General features: G+C 42.8%; 1 protein-coding gene across 3 annotated transcripts in view; it reads right to left on the bottom strand.

Moving 5' to 3' along the window:
- The window catches only part of phkb (phosphorylase kinase, beta), a 98,445-nt gene that overhangs the window by 27,652 nt on the left and 46,793 nt on the right, over positions 1-24,000 (bottom strand). For all 3 annotated transcript variants that reach the window (XM_080030484.1, XM_080030485.1, XM_080030486.1), the window contains 2 exons: positions 22,491-22,649; positions 22,242-22,336 (listed from right to left, as the gene is read on the bottom strand). In XM_080030484.1, the coding sequence (XP_079886610.1) occupies positions 22,242-22,336; positions 22,491-22,649 (254 nt within the window). The remainder of the gene's footprint in view (positions 1-22,241; positions 22,337-22,490; positions 22,650-24,000) is intronic.

The raw sequence follows: 24,000 nt of genomic DNA on the forward strand, positions 1-24,000 counted from the left end.
CTCTCTCTCTCTCTCTCTCTCTCTCTCTCTCTCTCTCTCTCTCTCTCTCTCTCTCTCTCTCTCTCTCTCTCTCTCTCTCTCTCTCTCTCTCTCTCTCTCTCTCTCTTTTGTGTGTTCCTATCCATGATGACACGTGTGCACGGTGATATTTATGCGCATGTAAATGTGCCTCCCATTATGTGTCCTTCAGTGCCTTTCATCTTCGTCTTATGTACTTGCAGCATAGCCACTTACTTGTAATTTATATTGTCTGTGTGTGTGTGTGTGTGTGTGTGTGTGTGTGTGTGTGTGTGTGTGTGTGTGTGTGTGTGTGTGTGTGTGTGTGTGTGTGTGAATTGGAAGCTGCATGGACGCTCTTCACTGTGCTGTGTGACGCTGTATTCGAGGCCATTCGGGAAGCAGGCCGAATTTATAGTGACTCACAGGAGCAGCTCTCTTTCATCTTTCTTGTCGTCATTGTGAGGATGCACACACACACGCACATAGACGATACATACATGCATGCACACACATAGAACATGGCAACACACATAGGCACGCAAGCACTGCTATCTGCATTCAAAGATGTTGAGATTCTATAGTCAGTGACAGGACAAATAGCAATAGAACAATAGTCACAAATAAGACAGCTAGTGGATCTGCGCACACACAACCACCCACCCACCTACCCACACACACACACACACACACACACACACACACACACACACACACACACACACACACACACACACACACACACACACACACAGAGACACACATACATACACACACACTCCAACTCTCACACTCCAACTCACACACACACACACACACACACACACACACACACACACACACACACACACACACACACACACACACACACACACACACACACACACACACACACACACACACACACACACACACACACACACACACACACACACACACACACACACACACACACACACACACACACACACACACAGAAACCAGGGAGCCATTTTGTGTTGTCGATAAGAGCTGGTTTTAGCCAAAAACCTCATTATCATCAATCAGAGCGTAGAGAGAGAGAGAGAGAGAGAGAGAGAGAGAAACAGCCGAGAGAAGAGGATGGCTGAGTAGAAAAAAAAAACAGACAGCTGAACGCAAATCTCTCCTGATGAACAGGAAAGCAGCTATGTATATCTAACATGCTGCAATGCAAGGCTCTCATTAGAGCTGGTCTCAGAGCAGACAAATGATTCATCTTTGTGAAAGGAAATAATGCTATGATATGGAAATGCACAACAGAGAGACACAGGAGGAAAACAGTCCCGTACCACGCTCACCTCAGCAACAGACAACTGCAAATAAGAGGAAAATGAGATGGGTCTTAAGATGTGTCTTTAAGTGACATTTTATGGGACACCCTTACAATAAAACATCTATGTAGCACGACCGTTACCGTGTCGAGTCTAAGAGAAAAAGGCCTAAATGGAGAGATGTATGTCATTTCTGCTCTGCTGCAGCCTCCTGAAAGGTAGTTAACAAATCATGGATGTAAGTACCCGACGGTGCAGCCACTGGGTCTGATGTCAGCACAGCTCAGGCCAAAAGTCTTAACAGTTTAGAGACCACTGGAGCACTCTGCAGAATAGGATTTAAGACTACTTCATTAAAACAAAAACAAAAAAATATAAAAAGCTGGTAGAACAAATGTGTTGGGACATTGGTCACAGGTAATTAAAGCTCTGGGAGTTTAACTGAGCGTTGTTATAATGTGCATAGTACAAAATGAAATGGACTGAAATATCGAATGAGGGAGGCAGATTTCATATTGAGTGGATAGGCATGTGAATAAAATGGTTCTTTAAAGGATTAAAAAAAACCTCTCTCTTACCATGCTTTCTCCACCTACGCGCTTAACATACACGCTAACCTACAGTATGCATGTTAGAAGTTCACTCACTTCTCTTGAGATATTGCAGCGTTTCTTGAGTAAGCCTCAAAAATGAATTGCGTCACTCAAAGATGAAATAAACTGCTGGAATGCACTGTATGATATGTTACAGTGTACGCGTACAGCACATAGCACCAAGAGGGAAATCTGCTGTTGGCCTGTTGACAGCTTAAGGGCAGCATAGTATTGATTGGAACGGAGGAGGCAAGTTCATTGAGGCATGGCCAACCAGCATATCTAGATATATTCTACATAGTGTACAAGAGTAAAAACAAGAGCCTCACTGCTGGTAACACAGTGACTTAGAAATCCCAAGGTGGATGTCCTTTACATTTACATAATTTGCACAGAAAACTTCTTCATTTAAATAATACAATAAAAATAAAAAAAATTCTAAATTCAACTTAATGTAGGCTACTCTGCATCTCACAATTAGAAAAAAGGACATTTGAATTTTTTTCAGCCAGCTCCGGTTATCTTAGCTTAGCCTAAGATTGTAATTGCCATTTTATACCTTTTGGAAATAGCCAGGCTAGCTGTAATTTTTCCCCCACTGATTCCAGCCTTGACTCTAAACTAGGCTGACCTTTTTGCAACTTCACTGCTTTGGTTCAGTCCATTTACCGTGAACATGAGGCTATTTAAAAAGTCCAAAAGCTCTTAAACCTCTCCGCATGCTACCTGCCAACTCCAAACAGCAAAAGGTTGGCAATTAGCGGCTACATTTTATGCAGCCCAAGTGCCAGGTATTTCCCTCAAAGGTCGGTTGAAATAAAAACAGGAACACAGTTATGTAAGTTCATTGGTTCGACACAACCATGAATTCAGCAGCGCTGTATGTATGTTTTCAAATTCCAATATTGAGTATGCTTCCTATGATATTGACTATACTTGCAAATACACAACACAATTTATCAAAGATGCATTTGCCAGAGCGAAACCTAAACGCTTCACAGTGGAGAGTAAGGGCAGGAGGCAGGGACCTCAGAGCTGGTGCTTTGTTTTAAGTAAAGGGGATGAGGAGTGAGGTAGAGAAAAAAAGATGATATCATCAATTCAGGCATCCTGCTGCACCCATACAACCGCACCAATCCTTAATTAAATCGCTGAACACTAGAGTTTGGCTCCCGAGTTAGAATTGATATGGAAATAACATTCATGTATTCATGAACAAAGCTAAAAGAATGCAATGGAGTATTTAATATAAACTTTACACCCCTTGTTGGAGGAGGAGGAGGAGGAGGAGGAGGAGGAGGAGGAGGAGTGTTAAAAAAAACAGATGCAGTGCAGGCCAAAATGTGATGTACGTGGAATTGGCAGGTAGTGAGAGAGCACACACTGAAACCCTGGCCAAAGACTTTGAATATGGAGATTTATAAATACAACAGAAATTGAGAAGAGGTCCACTGGTCCAAACAAATTGAGTATGTTTTTTTTTTTAAATCATTTTACTCTCAGCATGTTTCCAATGACATTATGTATACAATGGGATAAATCAACAGTCAATCACAAAACAAAGTGAAACACTGTGATAGTTGACTCACAAAAAGGAATTGAAAAGGGTTAAGGCATTAAAGGAGAGCTCTGCAGCCAACACACAGAGAGAGGGCTGCAGCAGCCAAAGGACATTTGTCTTCACCTAGAAAACAACAACTCAGCACTCCTGTATATGCTGAGCAAGACTGGTCTGGGCCAGTTCCAAACATGCTGTTCCTTAGATGATGAAGCTTCTTCCATTTTATCTTTTTCATTGTTCGTTGTTTTATCAGGGAAAAAAATAGAAATGAAAAACCAAAGTAAACAATGAATTCAACACACAGTGAAAAGTCATCTGTTTAGCCCAATCCTTTAACATTGACATATGTCGACCTGAGGGGTATACTACGAAGCGAGATTAAGGGCTGAGCGAGGTCTGTTGAGTATAAAGCGGTCTAAAGCCAGAGTTTTCAGTATCACGAAAGGTGGCTCTCTTTCTACCTGGCTAGATCACCGTGGTAACAGAGGCTGCACGGCTAACCTGCCCAGACCAGTTTTTGTTCCAGAGTTTGACTTTAAATTCGGCTCTAGAGCGCTGCCCTTTAAGGAAACTACACATTTTGAAATCCCGCGGAGGCGCGGACCTGACTATATTGTCTGAGCGATACTTCTCACTGAGTAAACTAGTTAAATCAGTAAACGTATTGATCAGTAAGTTAATGAACGAAACGAAGCCGTGACATTAGGCTTACAGCAGAGGGAACTGTAACATCGCGCAGCAGCTTTTTGCCACATGCATAGTTATTGATGCAGAAAATGTAAAATAGCCTAGACCTATGTATGCAGCGCCATGCTCTCACCTCAAATGATTTTACCTGCCGATCTACACACACTGGCTCTTAATGAAGCGTTCTATAAAATCACAGGTTGCAACATTATTTCACTGTAGGCTTCTTTCTTTTCATCAGTAGCGATTACAGTTGTGACGTAACAGGTGACAGCTGTCACAGTTGGGACATCGCTGCAGACTCGCAGGTTAAGCTTCTCACAGTAGATTCATTTTGTCCGGAAAATACAGACTAGCCTACAGATTTTGTATCTAGGCTATTTATTTTAATGGTATTTATAAGATGCAAATAAAGGGCTATTAGCCTAAATCAAAATCAAAATTGTATTAATTTTGATGTGGCCCAAAACTAACGTGATTTTCCACATAGGCTATGCTATTCATTAGGGGACAGTGTCAGACTTAAATCAGATTCTTAAGTGTATGATTATCAACTAGGCTAAATGGTGTACTGTTTAAATCCGAGTTCAACCTTTAATTGCTTTATAATGTCATTTAATGTCATTTATTTTACAGATCGTTCTCACTGCGAGAACGATCTGTAAAATAAATGAATCAATTCAGTAGCCCAATTTTCTGACAACATTCCACTCTCTCCTTATTTGCAGTATGAGTTTTTTTCGGCTCTCTGTTTTCTGCTGTTCTGTGATCATTCAGACTGACAAACTCTTGTGAAGTCAGCGAAGTCAGCTGCTCGCAATCAGTCCGTTGGTGTAAAGTTAGCGGCACAAGATCAGTCCAGTCTGTGCGGAAGCAGAGTCAAATGACGGCCAAACGCCCCCTCTTATGGGGACGCGCACAGAGCCTGAAGCTGAAACCCTCGTTCAACATAAGAGGTTGATAACTGCCTTCGTGATAGCGGTCAGCTCTGAGCGAGGGTATGTGTTATGTTGAACCAGATCAAAAAAAGAGAGCCGGGCTCTGTTGAGTTTGCTTTGTAGTATACCCCTCTAGTCTCTCCATCTTCTGCCCACACTGCAACCAAAGTTAAGATCAGTATCCCTATCCCTATTTGCGAAGGACTTAACATGCTCTGGTACCTTATAGCCTACTCAATGTCTGTAATGTGACTTAGTCTGGACAAGGAAATACCTCCTTGGGAAAGCACCAACTTGTTTAAACACAATACTGCATGGATATTAGCCCAAGCTAGTGATTTTCATCACGTTATTCAACCCCTAGCTCACCTGCATTGACCTCATATTAATACTAAAGCTCACTTCACAATGTTCCTCCTAACATATTAAATATTACATGAACTTGCCCTGCAATAAGAAGTACTTTGAGGGTTTTGGGAATTACATGTTGCTTTCCTAATGTGTCTCGTGCTGTATTTTAAAGGTCACATATTATTCTCATTTTCAGGGACAACAGGGTTTCTAACTAGAAACTGTTTTCATGGTGTAGTGTCCAAGAAACATGTTATATTTCTCACAGTGCCCTTGTTGAATCTACTCTTTTCAGCCTCTCTCTAAAACGCTCCGTTTGAGAGCCTGTCTCTTTAAGTCCCATATTCATATGAGCCCGGTCTGCTCTGATTGGTCCTAAATCTGCCAGTTTGTATCTAGCTGCCAATTAGATGCAGGGGTATCTGAGGGTGTTCTTAACTCAAGTGGAGGTAGTGCTAAGTTCGGTTGGCAATGGGCCGGGGGGACGTGACTTCTCCCCTTATGACGTCATAAGGGCATGTCACCACCTAGCATAGCAGAGTCGGACATACTTAAATCAATAAATCGATTCCACTCCTGTGCTAGTATACTGGGACAATGACAGTAGTCCAATCAAACAGCCTGGTTGAGTATGTCAACACACTGACTGAGATTTGGAGGTAATGGAGGTAATGCAACAGACATTACAAATCTATATGTTCCATCACATGCTCTTTATCTCAACAAGCATGATAGAAAGACAAATATGTATGCTCATATACACCAGCAGACCATAGGAAAACTAGGACCAGAGCTACAGGGCAGATTAAAAGGCATCACTGGGGGAAGGAACGGAGGCTCTGTTCCTTATTTATTTGGTCTCCGTGTAATGTGTGTATTTGTGGACCTACCCAAGGCACTTCCCCCTGACAGGAAGAACAAACTCTACTGTTTACCCATGCATGCTCCAGCATACACAGAATGACTTATGAAAGAGCCATATTGATAAATAGAAGTGGCAAGAATCTGTCACAAACAAGTTACAATGAATAACTCCTCCTCTCCTAATCTCTGCACATCGAGAGAGTAGAGAGAGAGACATAGAAACTCCTAGAAAGGTTTCTGTATTGTATTGATTTAGAGAAAGTAGATGAGTACACCTTTCCAAACTGGCTAAAGGCTTATTATTATGCAATTAAGATGATCAACGTATGTATCATAGGGAAAATATCCAGATTTTGAGTCCAAACAAAGGCACTCTCACAGCCCATAAAAAAAAAAAAAAAGTACTGAGATGGGACGAATTGAGACATGCAATAAAAAAGTTCTACAGGAAGTTACCAGCTTACGGGATGGACTGGCTGCCACGTCAGAGATACGGCCGCACTACATTTTGACAAAGTGAAAAGCCATTTGCCAGCCAACGCCGCCGCGAATCCCCGCAGAACCCAAAATGAATTCCGGCTACGCTTCATTTGACTTTTTCCTCCCAAAATTAAAAGCACTGAGTTGTGACAGAAGATGATAAGCGTCCAATATCTTTCTTTCTTTCCCTTTTTCTTCCTTTCTTCCACCCCCTCTCTCTCTCTCTCTTTCTCTCCCTCTCTTCCTCTATGTTATAACTTATTTTTCCATGTCCATTTTATTCATTCTTTCCGTCCTTCTGTCCATTCTTTGTATTCCTCTTTTCCTTATTTCTCTCAATCCATCCTACTCTCATCGCCCCAAACCTCGATGCATATCTCTGTCTTTAAATGTCCACTTTTATGTTGACTCTCTCTGCATGCTCTGTGTGTGACACTATCTATTTATTATTTGAATAGCTGGAAGAGCTCAGAGATAAAATGGTGAAATCAGTTTTTAGTTGTTTTTTTGAGAGTTGATAGAAATGTGGGTATATTTTGAAGTTTACAAAGGATTAACAAAGATAAGGAAATTTCAATATTTTCAGGTGGGATTAATGTCTGTGCTTTTGTGGTTATGTGTTGAGGAGGAGCACAAAAACTTCTGAAACTTTGTGCGTATGTGCCTGCGTGCTTGCGTGTGTGTGTGTGAATGTTTGGTTATAGCCTTAACATTGCTCTGAATGACTTCGTGTAAAGAGGCTCATTGTCTCTCACACACACACACACACACACACACACACACACACACACACACACACACACACACACACACACACACACACACACACACACACACACACACACACACACACACACACACACACACACACACACACACACACACACACACACACACACACACACACACACACACAATTCTGAACATATAACAGCCAAGCGCCTTGATCTTTCCCCTCCAGACGAATGATTTCCTGTGCTCACAACCAGCATACAGCCATTGAGGAACTGATTGACTGACACGATTTCTATAGATGAATACCTTTCCTATTATCACATCAAGGTCCATGTTTAACAATATAAATGACACGTGTATATAGAGAGATACAAAAGAAAACCTTAGCACTGCTGTTAGCCAATGACAATCGGCGGCGACTTTATTTCAAGGTCAGTGCCCTCCCAGTGTCGGCTGGCAAAGCGCAGTGCGAGGGAGGCAGCCTCTAGCCAGCATCCCATCACAAAGGAATAACACATTCAAAAGACTTTTCATCAAGTTAAAAAGCAAAGCAAGGGGAATCTATCTGCCACCAGAAAAAAAGGAAGAAAAAAATACTAGTTGAATGAAATATGATCCCTTCTTTTCATGCCCCTGAACAGAAGAAGGACCCCGGGCTCTGTATGGTCGTCCTCGTGGGGAAAGTTGGTCTCTGTGTGTAGCTCAGAGATCCATATTTTGATCAAGGGCGTATTTCAAAGTGGCATGGGGTTTAAGCAGAAATACGTTGGGAGGGAGAGGGTACATGAAAGTAATGCTCAGTCACTTTTTAATCCGGGGCTATGCCAAAAGGAAATGTCTCATAACTTTTTTTTAAAGTTGAATCTTTTCAAAACGGTCATCCGGTGGTAATAACAACGACATGTATCAGTCGCAGCTTTGTAGGGGCAACGCAACTGGAGGATGAATGAGGAGTAAAAACTAAAATCTATTGATAATAAACATTCAAGATTCAAGATTCAAGATTTTTATTAGTTTCCCAAGAGGGCAAATTGGTTTACAGCGAGGAGAGGCGACAACACATAACGGTACAAAACAGTGACGGACGCAAACATCACAACATGTACGCAGGCCTGGGCACTAAAGTGCAAAGTGCAAGAATCAGGGAGAAACCAACACAACACAGTCAGTTCCTTTCCCTCCACAGATTAAGACGGGCCACGCTGGGGATAGAGTCTTGCTGTACGGCAAAACTCGCCCGAGATATGACCAGAGAATTCGGGCTCTTAGTAAAGAGTGTTCCCGCTCTGAGAAGGCAGACCAGGGCAACTTTCTCCTACTATTATCCTAGCTCCATCATAAAATAAAATGAGTCTTTGGTTTGTCAGAGCGACCCTGTTTAATATCAGGCAGGGAGATAAGTGGCCTGATTGCTATCGTCAATGTGTGTGTGTGTGTGCGTGTGTGTGTGTGTGTGTGTGTGTGTGTGTGTGTGTGCGTATGTGTGTGTGTGTGTGTGTGTTTGTGTGTGTGTGTGTGTGTCTGTGTCTATGTGTGACCCTGGAACAGAAATATTCCTTAGATTCTGTGCCCGGCAAGACCCAATTACACTCAGATGAACACATAAAGATGCACTACACCCATACACAGGTAATTAGAAAGTTTGGGAACAGATGGGGCATTATGGTGCCTAATGTGCTCTCTCTCATTCTTGCACACATACACAAACACACACACACACACACACACACACACACACACACACACACACACACACACACACACACACACACACACACACACACACACACACACACACACACACACACACACACACACACACACACACACACACACACACACACACACACACACACACACACACACACACACACACACACACACACACACACACACACACACACACACACACACACACACACACACACACACACACACACACAAACGCACGCACACACACTCACTAAAGCTCCAAAACTACTCGGCAAATACACAGACTGAACTGCACTGCACAAACAGGACCCACATAGAGACCTGTAGTCAGGTGTACGTGTAATGGATTATGAAAAATCTCAAGGAGAGCACAGCTGTTATTACACAAGGGACATGTCAGCCATTTGTCAACAGCGAGGTTGAAGTGCCAGGGTTGTTAAAAGACATGCAATCTGTGCTCTGCATCCTGCGCCTACAGAATGATGAAATAAAAGCTCCCCATGTTAAACCTTCAGTCCCTCTCCTTACATTTAGCGTCATTGGCACAACTTCTAAGAGCCTTCTTTAAGTATGGAACGCGTGTCAACGTCTGCGCTCCTCTGAGAGATGCTTTTTTTAGATTCATTTATTTCTCTCTTTACGCTGCCGACTGCTGCGGTAATGCTGCATGGCTGCTCGCATCGTTTTTGGGTTCCTTCATACATTCCTCCATCGCAAAAAGGATCATGTGACATAGATTTGAATTCAATTGAGTGGATTATAATACTTGACCATGAGGTAGTAACAGCACTATCCAGGACAATGATTTTGTTCAAAGGTGCTACGAGGAACTTTTAAAATATTTCTGAAACTGTCAAATTTTGCATCTGATGAAACAGCAAACGAGACCATCAGCGCAAATAATGCTATTTTGATATAGTTTTTCCAAATGCCTTTGTCATGGGTCCCTCATCCTAGAACTATAGTTGGCATAGTAAAAAAAAATACCGCTTTTGTCCAAAGAGTGTGCAAGAATGAGCAAAAACATATTAAGGTAACCGTTATGTTCGAACTAGGAAAAAAGTGGCCCTTTCATGTCCACTGGCTGTGCCTGAAACAAGTGTTCGGTAGCTTTGTCATTTAATCACAAATCGGATCATATGCCCCATTTCCATGGAGCAGCACAGTTCAGTCCGGGACAGCACGGTTTGGTACGGAACAGTAACCCTAGATCAGGTTTGCATTTCCACTGCTGACAGCACTGATACTTGGAAGGCAGGGTATATGGAGGATGGTGTCAGCACCCGCCAGAGCTGTTGAAGAGCTCTGGCCCTCACAAACAGTCTATGTTCTGGCTGCCACAGCTACCAATCTGTTGTGACATCATAGCAGCGAGACACAGTGTAGCCTGCCAATAAATTCAATGAAGAGGAAGAACACATTAAACAAAGAGCAGCGAGGTGACATTTTACTCCGAACACAAGACGAGACGAGATAACACACAGCAGTTTATCTCTCGCACAGAAATGTCTATTCTGTCGACCAATCAACATACTGCAGTGTGTGGCTCCACCCTTTTGGGAACGCGCGGTACCCCAACGAAAGCGTGACAAAAAATGGGTACGGCCCGGTATTCCTTAAGTTGGTATCGTTCCAAACTTTTGACAGTGGAAATGCAAATAAATGTGCACCGTGCCCTACCAAACCATCCCACTCAGTGGAAACGAGGCTATACATCCACTAAAAGTCTGTTTGTTGGCAGCCACATTTCTTATACTGTTTTGCCAAAAATGTTAAGGGTGTTACAAGCATGTTGACATATATGCTTTTGGTAAAGAGCCGCATTAAAGTGTTCTTTACTATACTTATATACTGTACTAGCACAAACAATCGTATATCTGCAATTCCTGAATAGAATGTGTTAGCAGAAAAATAACACATACTGTATATCTGTCTCCCTCCCTCCTGCAATCTCTGTCTGCTCCCCCTCTTCTCTCTCTCTAGCTACATGCTTACACATTAGATGTGCTGTCAATATACATGGGCATTTTGTATGCATTCACGATCATTTGTGTAGGAAACATAAGCCAGCACAAGACGCCACTATAGAGATAGTCCTATATATATGTGTGTGTGTGTGTGTGTGTGTGTGTGTGTGTGTGTGTGTGTGTGTGTGTGTGTGTGTGTGTGTGTGTGTGTGTGTGTGTGTGTGTGTGTGTGTGTGTGTGTGTGTGTGTGCGTGCGTGCGTGTGTGTGTGTGTGTGCGGGCGTGCTTGTGTGCGTGTGTGAATGTGTGTGGAGGCATGTTGGCAGTACATACATAATTGCTGCTTCATTCTGCTTTCACTACCATCCCTTACATTGAATACCCTAACGCTCCGTCTTGCATGGATCATTTGGTGACACGCTTTTGTAATCTTTAACAGCCAACACCTTAAAGTGCCTTCAGGCGTCTGCATGTTAAACTGACTGAGAAGACGCAAACAAACAACTCAACTCAACTCAAAATAGTCATGGGAAATCAAATCTTGCCACCCATATCATGTCAGTATCTCGATCCTTTGAAGTCTTATGAGCGATATCCTGTTTATTTGCAGGCATAGTTGTAGTCTCAATTCATTGTTACTTGCAGCAATCCTTAGACTTAAAGCAGAGCCAGTGAGTGCAGGTGTGAACACTGTGTGTGAGTATACTGTGAACAGCCCTCCCGCTGTGAAGCTCGGGCTTGTACGCTGTCAGCAGTTACCGTCAACAGGCAGCTAATAGAAAGCCAAGGTGCGTCCCTCTCTCAGCACAGCCGCTTCCACCCACACACGTACACGTACACACACACACACACACACACACACACACACACACATCCTCATCTATAAGGCTTTCGAATCCAGCAGCGTGCACGGGTTGATATACCTTAATGTGCTTGCGATGTGACAGCCCCTTTAGTTCAAGTGAGGGGTTTGGATGAATCGAGCGCAGCGGGTCCAAATATTTGATCTCGACTTTGGGTGTGTGTGTTTGCCATCCCTCTCTGCCCCCCTGAGGCTGTGTGTATGTCGACGGCTTGCCTTGCCGTGCCTTTTGTTTTTCAGTGTGAGTCACACATAATAGGAAGACGGTGGGTTGAACTACAGCGCTGGCCAATAACACTGACAGTGAGACAATGGAAGTGGTGGGGTGGGCCAAACCTATCAGACACCCGCTAATGGGGCCCCTGGCACACACACAACAGCTTGTATCACAGGAGAAGGAGCAGAGGTCCGTCTGAGAAGGACGTAAACCAAGCATAAACACACACACGTACACACACGTACACACACACACACACACACGTACACACACACACACACACACACACACACACACACGCACACACACACACACACACACACACACACAGGCACAAGACTTTCGGAGAGTATGTGCATGCGTTGGTATGAGTGCAATGTGGGAGGGATGTATTGGAGCGCAGGTCATGTGTCAGGACTTAATGCATGCTAAGTGTGCGGGGCTGTCTGAGCGATGTCCATTTCCCCCCAGGTTAAGGTCAGCAGCCATCTCTCCAAGGCTTTTACTGTCACAGACTGCTGGGCTCGACAAATCCTGCCTGCCACCAGGCCATTTGGCAAAACAGCAGGGTTTTCTTTTTTTTTTGTTGCACACTCTCAATCTGTGCGTGAGTGTGTGCATGTGTGTGTGCATGTGTGAGGCAGAGGAAAATGTGTGATTTTTTTAGTTTAGGGCTTGTGTGAAGTGAAAGCTGTGCATGTAAGTTTGAAAATGCAGTGTTAGCGTGCAAGTTTGTGTGTGTGTGTGTGTGTGTGTGTGTGTGTGTGTGTGTGTGTGTGTGTGTGTGTGTGTGTGTGTGTGTGTGTGCTTGCGTCCTTGCGTGCGTGTGTGTGTGTGTGTGGTTGCACGTGCTTGGGTCAAAAGGAACGTCCATCTGTTCCTCCCTGCTCAGTGTGTGACTTAGCCTTTCAGAAAGGGACAGCTAGAAGATTTTTCACTGGTGTCCTACAACTGACCTTTAATCTGTGTCACGCTGTTTGAACTCAGAGTCCTATCCATATTTCACTCTTCTTAACAGGTGTCTGGGCTAAACCACAGCCATTGAAATGTCTTGTGCAGTGGCAGAGAGGTACGGGGAGTTGATGACATAGTCTTTACAGACACAGAAAACGGTGCTTTCTGCTTCGCTATCAAAACGTACCATTCAATAAAAGACATGAACGCACTAAAGCACAGACAGTGGAAAATGAAATTGCACACAGCAGGATGAAGTGAAGGTCCCATCTCCAACCCAAGCAGTGATCCAAGGACAGACATCCATATCTCAAATTCATACAATCTGTAACACAACTTTTTTAAAGGCTTCTGCCTAAATATCTGGAAAAGTTTTATGCATGATCCATACAGTATATGAATTTTACGCATATGATCTACTGTCTATCTATGTGTATCATTATCATGTACTTCATAGAACATGATATGAGCGCGAGAGAAAGAGAGACTGAAGGATGCATCACAATGAGGTAATGTATTGATCTGTGACCATGTCAGATTATTAATAGTATTATGACAATGGTGAAGCAAAGTTAACCTTTGATTCATACCGTTAGGGAGACACAGAATGTTCTGCTCTACCTGCCGTTACTCGTTTTGACTAATTTCCAGGGAGATTGGACCCGTTCGAAGGCATTAAAAATAACAACTATATTAAATACTGTTGTTGATCATCAGAGGACACATTTGACTGTTATGCATAAACATCTTAGAGTTCCTCGTAGTCACTTTAAGCTTAAACTGCGTGAAGACATTCTTGAGCACTATGAACTTGTCTTCAAAACAAGTTTGTTGAGGTCTTAAAGCCCCTGAAAAATCTGACTTCAAATGTTAAATCATTATCTGTGCCATTAAAGATCCATGCTTAAGGAGAAATACATAAACCCATAAAATGAAATACTCCGTACTGATCAAACAAACTTCAAATAGTCAATTGCTTGCTCATGCAGGATCCCACCACACGTGTTAAGAAGATGATTGAGGTAATAACTTTGCAGGGCCTTTCATGGCTAATACAGTTCTTTAATTAACAATTACCGTCTTAGACATCCAGCACAGAGAGAAAGGGAGGTCCCTGTTTACTCACCACCTACATCATTTCCCAAACTCCATTATATTTGATGGTGGTTCGGGGAAGGGCTACACCGAGGCTGAATGCAGCTGAGTGGGAGTTGATTGTCAGTGGGATAAAGGAGTACTATTACATTACTAAATGTCTAGATGGAGTTTTGTGTTCAGGCTCTCACTACTTTTTTGTTGTTTTTTAAAAAAAGTTTGTGGGCTGCCTTTAAAAGCAGAAGAATGCAATGTTTTTTCAGACAAACATAAATGTCAAAGAATGATCTTGTTTCTTCTTCTGTATTTCTTTATTCAGCCTTACTCCGTCTCTCCACTCTCTGTGGCCTTTCTAAACTCCATCGTTCCCGTCTTTCCACCCTGCCTCCAGGGAGGGTATGTTTGTTCCTAATGCTCTAGTATCCAATCAGAGGCCTCTCCTGACCCACGTCTTATCTCTGATCGACGAGTAGACAGCTCCCGCCGCGTGGACCACAATGCAACTTTTCCATTAACCTTGTTCTAACATATAGCTCCGGACATGTTTGTGTGTAAATAGAAGAGAAATCCCGACGGAAGGCAAAGGTTCCTAAAGAGTTTCGCCATGCTGAGAGAGAGATGCTGAGAGCTATGTTGCTTTGTTTTTAATGCGCATGAGTGCTATACTTGCATGAGCTTCAGTGGCGCGTGTGGGTGTGTGTGGGTTGTCGAATTCATGGGGAAAAATAGAACAAAAATTCAAAGAGACGGATGGATTATAAACACGTGGAGCGAAAAGAGACAGACTGAGAGAATTTGACGGTGTGAGCATGCCTGAATAGCTGAGCAGATTAAGAATATAACGAGTGTGTGACAACTAATTCACTTTTACAGCCATTCAGGACTTCTCAGATGATCCTGTTGCTAACTAAGCCCTGCTGCGTGTCCTATAGCATGTTCTGTCAGTTATGATGTCACGGCGCGCTCCCCCAGGGTACATTTGATCTGACTCACCCTCGCAGCCCTGAAAAGCACGTTGTTGTCGCTCATGCAGAAAAAAACACCCAACACAGTCGACCCCTGCACTCTGCTATAGCTGCTTAATATCAAGGAAAAGCTGCACTTATGCACACGGCCAGGCTTAAGAAATAATCCATTTGCAACTATTATTAGTGTTAAAAGAGGTGCCAGAAGCAGCGTAGTAATGCATTTTGGCACATTTGCCAAGTGGGTTACACACACTCACACACACACAAGCTCACACACGCGCGTACACACACACACACACACACACACACACACACACACACACACACACACACACACACACACACACACAGACTCGTACAAGTTGCGTAGCTTTATCTTATAGCTTCATATTCTATTTAAGAGGCTTGCTCTTCATTACGGTAGTAAAAGGTTTCCAGTACATGGAGCTCTGCATTAAAGTTTCATAAAACAGCCCGTTCACCGACTAAATCACAACTTCCCACACTCCATATGCTCCTAGTTTGAGGCAGAAAAACCCATTTCCTTACCCAGCTGAGATGCACATATGATGCAAATTTAATGCATTGTGCCCTACCTGTGCACATTATGGGAATATGTGCAGTATAATCATCACATTTGTGATTCTCAGCCATGTGCAAGAATATAAAGTGGTGCCATGTCAGCTGCAATACATAGAGGGACCTGTAACTTCCTCTGCACGGCATTGCAAGGGTTCAAGAGTCCTGAATTGACATCATGTGGAAATCGAAAACTTGAAATAACCGCAAATACTCAATAAATGACACGACAATCACACATTTAAGCGAGAAAAATGTAAGAGATGATAAAGTATTCCGGAGAAAAAAACATGAGGACACAAATATGGATTTTTGCAACATACACTCAGTGCTGTTAAATATTTGTTCTAAATTGAATCGGTTTTCAGTTCTCGACATTCTTCTCACTATTTCCAAGGACTCAGACCATTCCTTGTCTACTTAAAACAGGTATGTATGGTTTATATGAGAGAATGCAACATCGCCGGTCTCCTTTCAAACACATTTCTCTACTGAATTTCGGAGCTGGCTGACCTGACTGAACCTTACATAAGCTTATATGTGGAACCAAACAGTAACAAATTGCAGTCTATTCATGGCTCTGACATTGCAGGGATTATTTCTCTTCAGCTGTGGAATGAATTGATGCAGGGAATTTAAGTGGCAGCATAACATTTGGGAGAGGTATGGAACTAGGAATAATATACACACACACACACGCGCACACGCACGCAGACAGACAGACAGACAGACAGACACACACACACACAGACACACACACACACACACACACACACACACACAACTGGGCCCACAGAAACACAACTATATACACATACAGACAGAAATAGTAATACGAAAAGATGGATTCAGGCACACTGAGAATGCAATGCAAAACTGGAGAGTGGGGTTATATTGGAAGCAACTTATACACAGACGTAGTAGAAGGGGAGGGGGGGTACAAATCAAGCCTAAAGCCTTAACTACATGTGAAAGCCCAGCACGCCCATGTGCCTTTCCTGCCCGCAGCAGACCAAACACTGGACAGCGGTGATGCAAAGGCAACAAGACAGCTGCACACACACACACACACACACACACACACACAAGCAATATTTTTTGCTTGAAATACAAAAAAGTAAAGTAAAAAAAAATGCAAATCCATGTGCAAGTCCTCCACCTTTTTCCTTTTTCTTTTTCTCTCTCTCTCTCTTCCTTCTTTCTCAGCGTCTGGCATCGTCAGAACAGGTGTGAGTGAAAACTATACAACAGCACTAATTATAGTAAATGAAAAGAAAATAATAATGAAAGACTCAGAGCCAGGGAGCGATAAAGAACTGAGAGATGCAGTGGATGATAGAGGGAATGAAGTCTACAATTTGATGGCCATCTTACCCTGCAGGGCGCTCAGGTTAGCCCCAACCACATGAATAAACAATCACATCTAATTTTGCCTGTCTCATGGGATACAGCTACACTCTGGAAGTTAAAGTCTGTTCATTTACCTCACGCACCTCAAATACTCTTGCCGAAAGATTGCAGGTAGTACTACTTGAAAACTTGCCCTGCGTTCCAAATCGCACACTCTCTCTTTGTTTCTTTACATGGTTAATTACTGCAGAATTTTTTGTTCAGATAATCTGGAGAAAGTTGTTGTCAAAATCAGTGATTAACCCCTCATGACATACTACTTGTCCGTACCGTGTGTGTGCTGTAAGAAATCCAGTGTGACTACGCAGTCTACACTCTGTAAACTAGCATGTTTTGAAGCTGTGTGAGTACAGCAGGGGAGGAGGGAGGAGGGACACTTGTGCTTTAGCACGGCACAGATCAACCATGTCAAGTGTGAGTGTGCCCTGAAAACTGCATACTGGACTGCAAAATGGCACCGACTTATTTGGAACAAAATTGCTCAAGTGCATAAGCCAATTCAGATGTCTGGCTTCCGGGTTGGCCTCTGAACTGTCCAGCCCACTGCACATGCACATTAGGGTTTCTCCCACTGGTCCACCTGTTTACATTGTTTCACAAATTAAATTAGCTTTTCTAGGCTCTGGGAAGGTTTTACAAATACAAAACCTTTGTGGATGATTACAAAAACCTTGTTTCAACGTATCCTCTCATCAGTTTTACATTAAGACTGAGTGGTGGCGCTATATCAATCTCGCTTAATGCATCCATGCTGTAACCCTGCTTTGACGTAATTTATTTTTCACCACCTAGAGGTACATACTACTATCACTGGAATACTTTAGATATAGAAGAACACTGCAATAGTAGATGATTTGGAGACCATATCTGGTGTTGAAAGGAGAAACCTTCTCTATGATTTCCTTTGGGTGTTCATTGGTGACTAACTGTATCTTCAGAGCTATGACTCAGTCAGGATCACAGGGTTAATGACCACCAGTGCTAGACAATCATGTCTCCCCTTGTCTGGGTGCCCATTTGTTCCATGCAAAAAAGTTAGAGTTTTGAAGAATGATATATCTGATGCCCCAGTGGGTGGCAGAATTCATCATCTCTTCCCCACCCACACACTGTGTCCACTGAGGTCGCCCAGTTAGCACTCTCAGTTTGCATTAACTTGAGTAACAAATTGTCACCTCTTCAACGACCTCGTTAACAAGTTTTGCAGGCCCCAAATTACATTTTAAAATGGCCCTGAAAAGATAGTGTGCCTCATCACCGTGGCAGCAAAACCACACGGCTTCCAATTCTCTAAGAAATAAAGCAGAAATAAAAACCCGGTTAGAATTCTTTCCCTCACAGTCTCTTTACCTGGACGGCATGTGGGCGGAAGAACATCAAAAATAAATGCGATAGACCTTTTCTTGATGAGCTGCATGCAGAGCTGTGCCCGTTAACACCCGAGGCTGGGCTCACAGCGAGCCTGTCACGCAGCCTGCAAATCAACTTTCAACAAAGTCTTATTGTGATAAAAAGTAATATCAACAACATATGCAGCCTACCCTGGGGGGGGGGGGGGAGGGGGGGGCAGGCTTTGCTCACACTGCATACTAGTTTACAAGTTGAAAAGCAATGCCGCCAGCACAATGGAGCTCTGGGTATTCATCCCCGTTTTTTTTAGAAAGAAATATAACACAGCACCGGGTAGTACAAACAGGTCGATGATATGCTGATGTTCTATTCAAAATGACAAGGTTGAAATTCTCTTCGGTCGATCCCAGTTAAAGACATGGAAAACGTGTGATCACAAAAAAGGTACGGAGCTTTCACACACATTTTGATAAATACTTAATCTGCTCTATCTGCAAAATGAATTATTTAGAGCAGGGATTCCCACCCAGGGCTCCATGTCCCACAGGAGGTGCTGCTGCAGTTATCTGGGGGGGTGGGGGGGGCTGTGGTAAGAGTATAGCTCAATTCATCTGACCAAATATAAAGGAAGATGTTATCAAGAAACATAATTAACATATTGAATCAGCTTAAACACCTTTACACCATATGTTGCGACTAGGAGTGCATAAAAAGCTAGCAAGAGAATAGCCTTAGTTGAGACAGTTAGTTTAAAGTAGGCTTATGAAACAATGTTTGACAGCTGCTTGGTGAAATGGAAGCAAAATCATGATTGCCTACCTGTATTAGTTCAAACATCTAAAACCACTTCTTTTTTTAACAATAAGTCAGCACAGACAAGATCAAAGATGACAAATGTCTATAGCCTAGACAACTGGTAAATGTCAAAAACTTTCAATTTAAAAACATATTCCTAGTCGCTTTCAGCTCTGCCTTTCCTTGTATTACAGAATATTAGTATGTCCTGTAGAGTTAAATAATAATAATGAATAATTATTTTTTTGTAACTATTGTTTTTCTATGTATTGACATGCTCCTTTCTATCTCTTTCTAGCTTTTTGTTAGTCTCTCTCCCTCTCTGTCTTTGATCGTTCTCCCAACAGCAACCCATTTGATTCAGTCTGGCGTTCATCACACCTCTCCGGACATATCCTCTCTCACAAAAACACAATTCAACATACAGGAGATTACATGGGACTTATCCATCCGCACTTTACTGTACAGCAAGGAGAATAACACCAGACACTTGTAGCCTATACGTACATATCTCCACCCGATATCTGTGTGATCCACAGAGCTGCTGGTCTCCTCAGATATGGATCAAACCTTAAACCTGATGGTCATTCAGAGAGACACTTCCTAGACCAAATGGACTCTGGGTTTAAATCCGTGTCTGTATGGCCTTTGGTAAGGTAAGAAGGATGGGCCCTGGTGTGTTAGTGCTGATTGGGTGTATTGTAATTAAAATTGTAGCACACATGCATAACACAGCACAGTGGTAAAACGTATTGAGAAGTTGAATTTATGTATCTATCTATTTCATTTGAGATGGGAATTGCCTAAGGTGGATTGAAAAAAGTACATAGTTTAAAGGTGGATTTATAGATGTAAATTTAAATATTACTGCATAGCTTCCAAGTCTGCTCACATAGCCGCTGTAGCTATGCCAAAGGCCAATGCGTAACTGACTTTTGCATCCTTTAATATGTAGCTATGGGGGATATTGAGATAGAAGCAATACTACATGTAGCCCGCGAGCATCATGCTGATAGGTTGGGTATTTTTCCCTTCAGCTTTCTGATGATTTCTGTGATTGTTAAGAGTAAAAACAAGAGAAGTAGAAGAAAGATTTTCCCTTCTGCAGTAACACACCTCGAGCAGATAGAAACCTATCTATGCCAGGGCACAATGATAGCATGTAGCAGTGTTTTCCACAGTTAATCAGTCACAAGACATGGGAGAAAAAGAGGTTTCCTTGGTGCAATCCTATAGTTCAAGAAGATGTGTAGCTTACCGTCATTCAACATCAAAAAGTGAATGAAAGACTGCAAACACTGTTACTGTGGGAATTATATTAAGGTGCAATGAAATCTTATACCCTACATCAGGTGTGCCATCAATAGGTGACATCTGACACTAAGGGTGTATTCACACATGCCGTGTTAAGATCGGTTGAAACGAATTCAGGTGCACTTCCGGCTTCGGTGCGCATCTTTCAGGCAGGTGTGAATACAGCAATCGCACTCGGGGGCGGACCAAACAAACGCTCCGAGACCCAGCTGAAGACTCGGTTTGCTTCCAAATGCACTCTGCTGCAGTTCTTTTTTTTTGTTTTTGTTTTTTTAAGATGTTTTTTTGGTATTTTTATGCTTTTATTGATAGTGTAGAGACAGAGGTGAAATAGGGCAGAGAGGGGAGTGACTGCAGAGAACGGCCGCGGGCTGGAATCGAAACCGGGTCCGCTGCTGGCCAAGGCCCATGGAGGGGACGCCTTACCAACTGAGCTAAAGGCGCCCCCTCAGTTAGTTTGTTATGTGAATTTGTCCGGACTCAATCCGACCCAAATGCAGGAGGCACTGTGCCTTTTATTTCTTTTCTTTTTTAATAAATTGCCGTCAGCTTCACATTATGAGAAAGTGTTGTTGTCGCCATTGTTAGGACGATAAGTTGTGGTTTGACTGGGAGCCCAGAACAATATATTACATTTGATCGAGAGGACGCGTAAAAATGCTGAATGTGTTCAGCGATCAGATGAAGGAGAGGGGAGCGTCTCTCGCACAGTGACAACAGGTTCACGCTGCGCAATAAGTGTGTGTTTTTATTTTGCTTCCCATGTACGGGACCGTCAATACTATCCCCGTGTCAGTTTGGAGCTGAACTGCGCCGAACTGACACCCAGCTGATACACAGCTTAATAAGCTGAGTGTCGGCATGAGCCTCTTCTTCTCGCGAGCCGCACGTCCAGCAGCAAAAATACAGTAAAAATGATGTTTCACATCTTAGGCTACAAGCCACATAACGTGGCATTGTCATAGGGCTTCATATTTTAACCATATGAAACAACAATAATTTGATGTTTTTCTTCTATATCTATAGGTTAGATGTAGGCCTTTTTATTATTTTTAACCCCATATTATATCAATGATATATTTCGCAGTTTTTACTTCCTGCTTCATGCTTCTCTCCACCCCAGAATGTCTGTCCAATGAATGAATGATCTCAGATCACGTGTGGTTTTGCTTCGTAATGCTGGTTCACTTTCAAAGGGGGCAATATGAAAGTGGACCACACCAAACAAAAAAAATCTAAACTCTATTTGGTCTGAACCAAAGCAAGTGAACTAGCGGACTTTCCCTGTGTGAATACACCCTAAATCAAAACCTGCTCTGTGTGTATCCCCGTAACCACTTCCGAAGTGGATATACAGACAAAAGATATATATTACTTAAACATATGTTGGTCTATGCGAGTAGCTGCTATCGCTATACATTTTCTTTTTAATAATCTTTCTTTGAACTGACTTTTTACTATAAGTTGTTAAAAATAATTCAGGTGACAGCAACTCAGGTCACAGTCACATTAGAGCTCACCTGGTTGGAGTATCTCATGCTGACGTTGCGCTGGTCCTGGCGCGGCACGTAGCGGTGGATAGGATCAATATCTTTAGGGCTGATCAGCTCATCCGCTGGAATAGAGAAAACACATGTTAGCTATGCATTGTTAATGAACTGATATTAGAATGAATGGAATAAATGGGTTCAGAGCACAGACACACACCCACACCCACACACACACACACACACACACACACACACACACACACACACACACACGCTTACCCAGCAGCTTGGCGATGACGAAGAGGGCCTGACCACACAGGAAGAAACTCCCGTCGCTGCCAGAGTTGCTAGGGAAACGCTTCTGGCTTCCATGTTTGTTCTGCTCTGCCTCCACGAAGTCAGCTGGTACATAGTAGTATTTAGGGATCACAGCATGGCCTGGCATGAGAGACAAGTACTGTGTGAGCACCATGTGTATGTACATGTAGAGACAGCCCCTTCTCTGGACACTTGGTTATTGTGTTTGAACAACAACAGTATGCCCTTCACACCTGTACTAAGAGTAAAAAGACTTATTAAACTGCAGTGGTGACAACGTACAGTTTGTGTGTGAGAAGAAAATCTTCACGTTTTAGTACACACAAATACAAGTCAAGCCTTAATATGCCCTTTCAAACATCTACTGCGACTGGGACATATGAGTCGCCAGCTGCTGAGCCAATGTTAAGGAACAACGTTTAGTTTCTGATTGCTCGAGGAAATACTTTTTGCAAATTCAGTGAGAATCTAAAGGTAGAGTCATTAAAGTCAGTGAAGGTAGCACACTAATGTAGGCGCCCAGAAAGAACAGAGCACTGACTCTGAGAGGCACAGGTTAACATTCTGACAGTGTTTATGGGTGTGGGAGGCTGGTGACGGATCTAGCTACTCCTAGTTTTTGGTCTGGCTACTCTGTCTTCATCCTTTCTACACACCCTGCCCGGAGAACAATTTAAAGTAAGCAGTAAAAAGGAGCCACTGTCCCTAGGAAATGGAAAAAAAGGCTCTGTGTTTGTACCATAGATAGTAGGTTTGTACCCTAATTACCCTACTACTTTTTGGTTACTTCAGGTTCATAAATGAAACCTCTTAACGTATTACTAGATGTGGTTATTAGTAGGGGTACACAAACAGTGTAGGCTATGCACTGGTACATGAGACAATAGAAGAAGCGGCGATCTTTGAGCTTCAAAATAGTACAATGCTCTGTGTTGTTGGGTGTTCCAACATGAATCTATCTTACCCACTCCAAAGACAAAATACTGAGTCACACACTGCAGTTAATGTTGCCCATTTGCCACACTAGAGCATCACCCCGCCTGTGTCCATGCATCATGAGAACAATGGGAGCACACCACTCCTGGGAGGTCGGGCCAATTTACAGAGGAAACGCACAATAGCAGCTTCCGACAGCAGCAAATGTCGGAAATCAGACTTTTTCATTGGAATAATGGTGAAAGAGCAAAACTCACTTCAAAACCCAGCATATTGACTTCAGGAGTTTTCTTAAGTCATACATAGCCAGGAGGACAAAGGCAATTTTAGAGACATCATTATCCCTTTGTTCACACTCCATTCCTGTTCCATTATGAACCTTGGACCAATAGAAATTCAAAGCGCTAGACATGCCTATCATTTGACCCACACAGCGGTGGCTGCAGGTAAATGTAGCAGACAGACTCTTTGCTCATGAGGAAACAAAGGCTGCATTCACTTGAACGGAACAACTCGGTGACAGTATGTGAATATG

The sequence above is a fragment of the Ammodytes marinus genome (assembly GCF_949987685.1).
Source record: "Ammodytes marinus genome assembly, chromosome: 1".
NCBI classification, from domain to species: domain Eukaryota; kingdom Metazoa; phylum Chordata; class Actinopteri; order Uranoscopiformes; family Ammodytidae; genus Ammodytes; species Ammodytes marinus.